At 40.6% G+C, this 11,403-nt stretch overlaps 1 protein-coding gene across 3 annotated transcripts in view; it reads left to right on the plus strand.

Annotated features, from left to right (window-relative positions):
• The window catches only part of ano1a (anoctamin 1, calcium activated chloride channel a), an 88,073-nt gene that overhangs the window by 5,114 nt on the left and 71,556 nt on the right, over positions 1-11,403 (plus strand). For 2 of the 3 annotated variants that reach the window (XM_020613711.1, XM_020613712.1), the window contains exon 1: positions 8,845-9,287. The exons of the other annotated variant lie outside the window; for it this stretch is intronic. In XM_020613711.1, the coding sequence (XP_020469367.1) occupies positions 9,218-9,287 (70 nt within the window). In that variant the 5' untranslated portion in view covers positions 8,845-9,217. Of the gene's footprint in view, positions 1-8,844; positions 9,288-11,403 lie in introns of those variants that run through there. 3 annotated transcript variants of the gene reach the window in all.

An 11,403-nucleotide genomic window follows, 5' to 3' on the forward strand; every position in this document is an offset into this window, starting at 1 on the left:
GTACTTAAGTACAATTTTGAGGTATCTGTACTTTACTTGAATATTTTCATTTTCTGCTACTTCATAATTCAACTTCACTATGTTTCAGATAAAAATGTTGTTCTTTGTACTTACTACATTTATTTGATAACTTTAATTCAATTCAATTCAGTTTATTTGTATAGCCCCAAATCACAACAAAAGTTGTCTCAGGACACTATAAAGTAAAGTCTAGACCTTACTATTATCACTATTATAGCAGAAAACCCAACAAATCCCCCTTGAGCAACACTTGGCTACAGTGGGGAGGAAAAATTCCCTTTAACAGAAGAAACCTCCGACAGACCATGGGCTCTTCTGCCTCGACCGGTTGGGGTGAGTGGATAGAGGAAAGAGAAAGGAAGAAAAGCAACAAGACACAGCAAAAAATCAAATACTACTAGTTACTGCTAGTTACTTTTTAGGATGATGCTGATAAAACAAAATACAGTATAATCACAAGATTTATTTATCTTTGGTGTAAAATTCACAAGCTACCCAGCAGTAATTCATATTATAAGCGTATAAGGTAGATAAAATTAGCCCTACTTTTACCAGCTGCCACATTAAATGTTATGTACACAATAATGCATCAGTATAGTTGAATAATATTATGCAATCAATGTAAATTGTGTTATTTTGCAGTCAATAATAAACAATGAAATGTGCCAAAGAATGGGAGAGCATTCCTATGGAAGCTCAATATACTAAGTTATATTAAGTTAGATGATGCTTACCCATTATTTGGCCCCAAAGAGGGGCCAGAGCTCAACAACAAGCAACATTGTTTTCCAGTGTCGTGGCTAGAGTGTGATGCCGACTAAATTAATTCAGACAAACCATCCCAATTTAAAGGATCATTTAATATTACAATTATTCTGAATAAAGTAGTATTTAAACAGATAATCTTGTAGTTAGGGAAACAGAGAACAGAGACTCTCCTCCTGCAATGTGATAGATGAAGTATTAAATAAGAAGACTGTCAAAAGCACCAGTCAGTTGTTGTTGGTGGAGGTACCGTCAGTCAAAGTTCATAGTCCTGAGTTCGTTTCCCCACCAAGGCCTGGGTCCCCGGAACACTTTTCACAGTAGCATTGTCATCCTCTCTTCTTCTGCTATAACCCAGCTCTCTTAGCCTTTTATCTGCTCGCACTTACAGTATACAGCCCTCCATGGCCTGAGCATGAGCCGCAGACCCATGCCAGCTGCCCATACACACCTTCTTCCGAGCATTGTCTAAAAATGTCCAGTACATGAACTTCTAGGTCGTATTGACCTATGCACATTTCCTTTTTCTAAACCTGGACAGAGCACACGAACAGTTCACATAAGACCCATAGGTTAAACAAGGGGGTCCCAGCCCAAGATATTCTTGCTTGCGCAAGAAACAGATCAAGCTTCCGTAAATACTTAGCTCAGCCTTACATAACTATTACAAATAATATCTATATATGAAGTACATACTATTACCTCTGGAACCTTGTTTATTTTTAGCCACTACACCAGACCTAACCAACCATTAACACAAAGCATCCTGTTGTGGAACCTGACCTGGGCCAGGATAAGTCAGACACACCCCAAGTCTCTTCAGTCTGAAGCAAGACATAGGATTCTATTGCAAAACGGTCACAAAAAGCAATATCTCTGTTTGTGATTCACGTAGCAGAACAGTTTACAGAACTCCTGCAGCATCTTTTACAGTATACTCTCTACATGCACCTCCTAGTCTAACATGCTCGATTGCACTTTTCTCTCTTTGACCTCCAGTGCAATAGACACCATTATATTTGAACCTAGAGAGGTCAGCTTTGGTTGCCCCTTCAGAAGTTTTAAAACAAAAATAATGAGCAAACCATATCGTCAACAACCAGTAACAGGCGACACATGACTCTGTCATACACATATGTCCTACTCATAAAAAGGTGATACAGGAACACATTAACCTGTCACAGGGTGTCATCTTAAAACTATTAAACATTAACATTAGAGACTCAACCTGTGACAGGATAACACCTTGAAAACACTGAATATTTATATCAAAGGCTCTTTTCTATCTCTCCCTCTCTGGGGTGTGACAGGTATCCTCGTGCCGCATTTTAGTCTGGGCCACAAATTTGGGCAGCCGTCCAAATAACAGACTAATAAACCCCCTCATTTTACTCTAGGACACCAGGGTCATCTCCTGGTCAATCTTAAACACAGAGGGTCACCGTCAGTCATCAGTATGCACAACACTACTCAACAAGTACTGATGAACGAATTGAAATAAGATAGCATAAACATTACAATCAAATGAAATAAAACATAAGTGTAAAAATTAGGTAAAATAAGTGAAAATATAACAGATAACATAAATAAAATATAGCAAATCTAACTGAAATGAATTTAAATTTGGAGACCACAGGCATGAGAATAAGACTTACTGTCATCCTTTATCCCTCTTGGTCACTGAACCCTATCCTCAGTCAAGCAAAGAGCAGATATGTGGCTTGACACACAGTGTCCACATTGTATTTGCTCAGTTAAGCAGTAACTGGTCCAACTGGCTTGTAGTGACAGTCACCTCTGAGAGCCAGGTCCGCTCAGTTGTCCAACCACTGACAGTGTTCCACCAAAACTGTCTAATAAAAGATGACTATTAACAGATAATTTACCACCAATACAAGTTCTGTGTGGGTGTAGGAGTGAAGGCAAGTCTACTGGGTCATCAGGTGGGCACCCTCTCACTAACTGGTGTTTTGTTGAGTTGGGCCCACAACACTAATATCCTGAAAATATTCTCTCACTACCCCACTAATTCTAGTACTTTAAAATAAGATAGTGCTTCCCACAAGAGGCTACATGGAACAGAACCAAAGACATTAGCTAGATCTAAAAACAGCACATGCAAATCTCTTTTTTACCTCTTTGCTGACTGAATTTGATGCTAGATCACGCTTGTGTGCTCCAAGCATCCAGAAAAATCCAGCATTCTGGCTTTCCGCACTGAAGTGTCAGTGAGCTTATTACTTTCTAGGTAGCTTGACAACTTTTGGGCCACTACACTGAAGAAAATCTTGCCTTCTTCATTCAGAAGGCAAATAGGCCTAAACTGCTCAACTGAATTTTTCTCCTTGGGGATAAAAATCCCTCCTGCTCTTCTCCATGACATACAGTAAGAACAAGCTACTTTTTCTGTGTAACTCTGATAAGTACCTACTCTAAGCCTCCGCAAAACACCCCAACACATCTGGAGTGTATTTATATAACCTATAGGGCTACGCCATTAGGCCCTGGTGCTGGTCCTGCTCCTGCTCGCCTAACTACTATTTCCACTTCTCTCAGGCTTGGTGCTTTGGTGTTCATAGGCTGTTCTACTGCCCCAGTGGGGGACACATTTACTGGCAGACCTAGATTCCTGTCCCTATCTCTATCTGCATGCATTGTTACTAACTAAGCCTCTAGGTCTCTCTTAGGCACTTTCAAGATTCCACTTAAAAAGTGCCTTGGTGAACTTGTATGGCTCCTTATAAAAACCTGCCCTAGCATGTCTCTTTTTCCTTCTAGCTTTTCTGCTCTTTTTAGATTTGCCAACCTAGATTTAAGGTCATTTTGCAACATATTAATGCCCTCTCTCTAACCTTCTGTTGCTTTTCTCCTCTGCTTTCTAAACTGGTCTTGCACAAACCTTTCAATCTGCTGCACTCTGTATATGATTAGATAGCAGATTTCTAACATTTTCAGGCCCAAGCACAATGACTTCAGTTTTGTCAGAGTTTAGAAGTAAGAAGTTACAGGTCATCCAGGCCCTTATGTCTTTAAGACATACTTGAAGTTTGATCAGCTGGTCTGAGTCATTTGGCTTCATAGACAAATATAACTGAGTATTATCTGCATAGCAATAAAAATCTATGTTGTGTTTCCTGATAATATTGCCTAAAGGGAGTATGTATAAGAGTATGAAGAGAATTGAGCCCTGTGGAACGCCGTGACTAACTTCAGTTTGTGTGGAACATTCGTCATTAACATGAACAAATTGAAATCTTTCTGATAAATAAGATTTTAACTAACTTAGTGCAGTTCCTTTAATCCCAATAACATGTTCAAGTCTCTGCAGTAAGATGCTGTGATCAGTGGTGTCAAAAGCAGCACTGAGATCTAAGAGGACGAGTATGGAGACAAGTCCTTTGTCTGAGGCTAGGAGAAGATTGTTGGTGACTTTCACCAATGCAGTTTTTATACTATGATGGACTCTAAAGCCTGACTGAAAATCCTCAAACAAATCATTCTTGTGCAAGTGGTCACATAACTGCTTAGCAACAGCTTTTTCCCGAATTTTAGAAATAAACTGAAAATTGGATATTGGTCTATAATTAGCTAGGACACCTGGGTCAAGAGTAGGCTTTTTGAGAAGAGGTTTAATTACTGCAACCTTAAAAGCCTGTGGAACATAACCTGTTAATAGAGAGAGGTTAATCAGATCTAGTATGGATGTGTTGATTAGGGGAAAGACGTCTTTGAGCAGCCCGGTCAGGATGGGGTGCAGGAGACATGTTGATGATTTAGATGAAGCAATTCCTTGTCAGCTAACTTCTAAACTTGATAAATCTCTCAGTTACTCAGGAACATGAGCTGCCTTTCTAGGGCAGCCTGGAGCTGCCAGTCCCGTGCGATGGGAAGTAGTCCTCCTGAGTGGCTAGGCTGGAGCTGTGCCTGCTCCCAAGCTCTGACAAAGGTGATAGACTGTATGGGGGCTCATTAGTGCTTGCTGTTTTGAATTGCTGTGCTGATGGTCTTTGCCAGTGACCTCAAGACTTGTTCGTGGCATCAGCGGTGACACCCCTCCCCCTGATGCCTTTGGGCTGCAACGGGGGATGTGTTCTATTGTGCCCCTCCTCTGGCACAGCTGGCAATCTGCAGTGTCTGCCATGCCTCAGCAGTACAGATTGGATGGGCTTGGGAGAATGTCATACACTGACTGGATGAAAAACTTGACTCGTGATGGTTCTGCTCTCCAAGGATCTGTCCAAGTGATCTTTTGACATTCTGCCTGCTCCTGTCTGGTCCATGCAGCCTGGTTGCTCATGCTGACCATCTGGCTACAGCATTCTTCTTCAGCCTCTGTGCATATCTAGTCCAGAATGAGCTGATGCTTCTCCTTTCTGTGGGTCTTGTCACAATGTGTAGCAGGAAAACAGCCCAGGCCAAACCACCATATGACCACAGCGCCTACCAAGGCCTTGTGCTGCAGCTTTGGTTCCACTCTGTCAACTGCTTCCTGCACCTGCCACTTCCACCCAGTCTTTACAAGAATGCCTACAGAAGCAACTTTGATGTCAGCAGAGTCCTGGTACATCATGATCTCACTCACTCAAGTGACCTTGAACTCCTTAGACAGACCACTGATGGGAGGGTTGCAGCTTGGTGGAATGAACATAAAGGGCTATTACAGCATTGTAATATAAATATTGTAATGACCCCCGGCGTGGAAGAGAGAGACTACCTATACTTGAGCAGCTAAACTAGCTAGCAGGGCGCTAGCACCTATGCTGTCAATTAGTGCCTACTCCAGGTCCCATACACCGCACGACTCTGGGTAGCACTTAGCGTCTATTCCAGGCCCCATACACCGCACGACTCTGGATAGCGCTTGGGCGTGTCCTTCACAATGACTACCATGCAACTCTGTCTTTCTGGTCATTTATTTAGAACACAGAACCGCACCACACATCACATTCCCAACAGGGTCAGTTTTACACATACAACTTAGACTTATGGTTCAGAACACAGCACACAACTAGCTAGCAAAACACATAGCAGTATAATTCATTAAGATAACACACAACAGGGTAACACATCAGAACACAATAAAACACTTATACAACTGTTCTCCGAAGTCATCATTGAGCTCCCATGATGCCCCCCATGCATCATGTCACTGCCACCAGACCCCTCCCCAATAGCCGACGTAGGTCGCCACACAATATATGCAACCACTAACAATGACTATCACATTTTACAGATTAACTGTAAAAGAGTTCATTGGTTTCTGATCAGAGTGACTGCTGACAGATGAGGCAGCAGGATTAATCAAGCCTGGCTGTTAGCCTGGTCTGGCGCAGGCTACGCCTACAGCTGCTTTGGTCAGTCAACCATCTAAAAGGTAAAGAAAGATCCTTTTTCTGCAATAAAATAAGCTGATTATTAAAAACTGGTAATGTAGGCTACTATTCGGCAGGTTTTACATTAGTGTTAACTGACTTCAGTGTAGATGTAACCTACTTAAAAAGCATAAAAGCAAAAACATTTAAACCTGAGAGCAACCTGAAAAAATTAATGTTAATATGAACTTCCAACTGCGGAAGACTAATTTTTTTATTTTTTTTTTTGTGCACTGGCTAGCTCTAAACCTATCTTGCAAATTTGATAACCAAATTCACAAATGTAATCCTAATTTCATTGAATGATGTTATTGACCTTATTGTTGGAAGAAAGGAGGATAAACAATAATTAGGCTGTGTGTCAACTGATGCATGTGGTTCATTCCATTCCAGCTGCATAAATGAAAATACCACCAGCAACAACTTGTGAAAAATGGTGCCCCCCCCCAAAGCATTAGACTTTACAGTATTTTATTGTATTTGTGAAAAAAGTACTTAATTTTCAGCTGTATTTTTTACAGAAATTTATTACAGATTAGTTTTATGCCCATGGCTCCAATGGTCCAACAGAAATATGTTAGAATGCAGTGTGCTCTCCATCTCATTCCCTGGAAGATCAAGGTCTTATCATCCACTGAGTAGTGTATCCTCACTGCTGCAAACCATTCAGTGTCAATGGACTTCAGCTTTGTCACCTGGCACTGGTTTGTCGTGAATTTTGTTCAAAACCCCTGTCATGGCTCTTGTCATCCAGTTTCTTATCTTACCTGCTCCCTGACATTTATTGCTCACTTTTGTATTTCCTTAGTTTCCCCGTTTATCCATTCTGTCAGGTCTCAGATTGTTTTGGGTTTTCTTTTTAAAGCTGCCTAGACTTTCAGTTTTTTTGTGTTTCTGGAACTTTCAGTCAGCTTTTCCCATTAAAGGTTTTGTCCCTTCTTGCCTTGTGTCTGTATCTGAATTTGGGTTCTCCCCCTTGCCAAACCTTGACTTTCACTGCAGCAGTTTTTGAAATATTTGAACTTATATAATTGACTAGTTAGTGTTGCTGAAGTGTGAAGTCGTTTAAACGATATTCATTGAAGTAACCTATCTGTGCGCCTCTTTGCTATGGTCTGTGTGCCAGCCACTTCACTCGTGCGCTCTGATCACCTCGCGCCTACTGGTCGACCCCGGCGTGAGGGGGCGGCACCAGCTGGCGCAGTGATGCTCGAGCTGGATAGCGAAGCTGCATTCATGACCCATAGGAAATAACAATGCATATAAGCTTGCAATTAAAGAAACTGGAAGTGTGGCTTCTACATTTCTGTAATTCTTTCTTGGCCCGCTGCTTGGCTTTATGTGCAGGACAGATGAGGGATGGTGTAGATTCAGCTCCACCAATTGTTAATAAACCGCAAGTTAAGTATACTGTAGATGGAAGACCTTCTCTTACTCTAGTCTCAGTTTCTCTTTCATAAAATCAAATTCAAGCCACAGAGCTACATCAGATTTTCATACAAATATCCCTGCTGTGCTGAATGTATTTCCAGAATTCTCAAAGACTTCTAAGGCTCTGGAAAAAGCCCATCATTTGCACAACTTTTTTATAAAACATTCTCCTAAGCTATTGTCACAGTTTTAGGTAACCTGAAATGATGTATTCTTGCTTCGGGCAAAATATTTATTTTACACAAAAATATAAAGAAGGTTGCGGGTTTGTGACCTTTCTGTGCAGAGTTTGTATGTTCTCTTCGTGCTCGTGCTTGCGTGGGTTCTCTACGGCTACTCTGGCTTCCTCCCACAGGCCAAAGACATGTGGCTTAGGTTGACTGGTGTCTCTAAATTGAATGTGTGTGTGAGAGTGGTTGTTCGTCTGCATGTTGGCCCTGCGATGGACTGGCGACCTGTCCAGGGTGTACCCTGCCTTCGCCCGATTGCTGGCTGGAATTGGTTACACCTCGTTTGGGACTGAGCGGCATAGAAGATGAATGAATGAATGAAAAAATATAAAGATTGGAAACAATTGATTAATATTTACCAAATTAAGTGGCTATATTTAAAATTTTGGTTCATGGTGTACAAATTGAGCAAGTAGATCAAATTTCTGGCTGCCACCTTTGGAATAGATAAGTAGCATTTGGGCTGTAAATCTTTGTGTGTGTGTGTGTGTGTGTGTGTGCAATGAATGGACAATTATTTTGACGAAAATGGTTAGAAGAGCAAATTTTGGTTTTTGAAAAACTGCCAGGTCGTTTTTTTGAATCCATGGCTGTGAGTCCAGCTTTTACATGACAGGAAAAACTGGGACTAATCTTATAGTAATCTTTAGGAGAAGTTTATGATCAGTCAAAACCACTGATCAGAATAATGTAAGTCCTACTGTAACTAAATCAAATAGATCAAGAATTATAAGTTAGAAATAGATCTAATTACTTTACACAAACACTGGTAAAGCTACAAAATAGGCTTACAGCACTATACCATTTTTGCAGGATGCTATACTGCTGTAAAATCTTAACCACAAGCTGAGTTCAAACAAATTATACCTCCATATACAGCTGAATTTTATAAACTATTTTTTTTATTGCAAACTTGGTCATAAAACTGCTCGGAGTTGTGAGCAGATAAGCAGGAACCTGCCATTTCCCCTTTTCCCGAGGGAATTGAATGCAACATCATTTCTCGACCGTTTTGGCACGATTCTCTCTGAGCTTCCCTGCGCGTAAGACTGCGCTTAGCATTACAGCATTTAGCACAGGATAGTCTCACTCAGATAGTGCAATGATTTAGGCACATCTGTCTACACCTGAAATAGCATTTGAAATCACCCCAGAATAAGTCATCTGTGTAGATACAGTCACCACTGGACAGATACACCTGGTTTCTTTGGAAGAAATCAGACAGGGAACAGTTTGGCAGTGATCTATCAGCTTTCCAAACAAAAAAAAAGTGGTAGCGCTCCGTCCATCGTTTTCATGCAACAGCGCGCGTGGTTGTGAAGCCACGGAGTCAGGGAGGGAAACCCAGCAGATCTGGTTGGAGTCTCCGCAGGAACCCCGAGCGCCTTTTTAAACCCAATGGAGCGTCACGGTGATGGAGAAGAGCCGGTCGGTATCTTAAACCATCATGATAGTGCAGAGGAGCCCGGTAAGAGCGCCTTATTCCCGTGCAATTCTCCTCTCAAATTTGGGTGGAAATGAAGGAATAGGCAATTATTATAAAGATGATATGTGTGAGGCGAAAAAATAAAGCTTTGCATGTGATTATAAAGATGATATGTGTGCGCTGACGCTGAGGCGAAAAAATAAAGCTTTGCATGTGTTTGCACCGCAGTTTACACTCATGGGAGATATGATTACGTTCTTTCTGTTGACTTGGTGGATTGTAGCTGTTCATATAACGCACATGGGCGCTGATCAGTGCTGCCTGGAGTTCATCAAATGATATTTTACATTAATCTGCTCATTAGTTAGACTGCTATTAACAATATGATGGTCATTTTAACACGTCTGCATAGTATAGGCACGCTGATACTGATATTATGTTTATTGTTTTTACTTAACATTAACCGTTAAGCCATAGCTATTTGATTCACTCTACATTGTAGCTCCAAAGGTTCCAACCTGTCCTCATGGGAAACTTGTACAATTAGTATGAAAAGCTACTGTATGTGGGATGTGTAAACCCAACCCAGAACAGTTTAGTGCAACGGGTAGTGCATATGTTTCTGGAGGATGCACAGACATCAGTTCACCGTCTTCAGTCAGCTGTAGCTTCAGGACAAGCGGAGCTGCACATACAGTATTGTCTGTGTGTTATGTTATTAAGAGCCCAATTATTGTATCACTTATAACTAAATCTTCCTCAGTGTGAGACCTCTGAAAACTTTGACAATTTTAACATGACTAAGCTGCATCACCTTAGTGAAACTTTAAACATAAAATAATGATTTGACGATTTGAGTTATTTGTCCATATTACCCACTCATGTGCTGCCCCTTGAGCTCATTGCTTTGATTTACCTGTTTACTGTGGATTTATCTTGAAGAAGTGAATAATGTTTGCTGAAACATTGATTCATAGTGGACAGATGGCCTTACATCCTGTGAGGTTTTTATTTCTGACGAGCTATTTGGTGTAAGCCTTGGACATGGCAGGGGAGTAGGTGGCTATACGGTTTAACACTGATTCAGTGCTAAACAATTTTGTTGCTTTGTTTTAATTGATAGAAAAAAATAAGGCTTAGCTTTTCCTGGTGCCTATTCATCCATATTTCCCACAAACCCCGGTGCTTTCTATCAGTGTTAATTTTGACACCTGAATTTGATTTAGTTTTAATCTCTTTTGACAACAATGAATATTAGTTTTAGTCAAATTTTAGTCTACTTTTTGCCTATTTTAATATTTGTTCTGGCCTGTGTCTTCTTCATCCTGGTTGTGTACAGTTATCATGGTTACACATGCTGTTCCCATCTATTGTGAGGTTTGTGGAAAATGGTTTTAGTCACACAGTGTCGCTCTGCTCTGCAGAAGTTGGACTCACTCACATTTGAACTAAAATCCTCATCACTGGGTTCAGCTTGAGAGGTGACACTAAATCAGTGGATAACATTAAAACAGTGAGATCTCTGCAGCCAACATTTAGAGCTGATTTATGGTCAACAGCCATCTTGATCCTGGAACTGACAGCAACACAAAAGATATCTGACTGAAAGGAACGTTAATGTTCCATCTACGTCCACAGCATTTCATGTTAAATCATCCTACTGCTTCATATGGCTGCTGCTGCATTTTCCTAGTGTGTCCCAGCGGTTTCTATGCGTAATTCTCTGGATCGTAGATGAATCTGACTGATAAACCTGTTTCTTCCAGGAAGTGCTACCACCAGAGAAACGATGTTGCTGAATGGACAGTAGAGATATTTTGGTGGTGGAGGAAACTGTTTTACTGATCAGCACCTACAGTTTGTGACTCTACAGATGTGGCAGGTTAATAAGTGACTTCATGGCCATTCGTCTTTTTATCACAATGTCATTCACTTTTTATTTGTTGATGAAAAATGATAAAAAAAAAGTTCTTATTATCAAACATTACTTTATATTAAGTTTTAGTTTTGTTTTTATTCTGAAAACTACAAATACTTTTTTCATAGTTTTCATTAAAAAAATTAACACTGCTTTCTATCCTCCCCTTCACCAGCGCTGGTGCAGCAAAGTTATTATACTGAAATCTTGTTTGTTACTGCTCATATAAATTTGCCCATA

The sequence above is a fragment of the Monopterus albus genome, unplaced genomic scaffold, assembly GCF_001952655.1.
Source record: "Monopterus albus unplaced genomic scaffold, M_albus_1.0 scaffold137.1, whole genome shotgun sequence".
Taxonomy (NCBI): domain Eukaryota; kingdom Metazoa; phylum Chordata; class Actinopteri; order Synbranchiformes; family Synbranchidae; genus Monopterus; species Monopterus albus.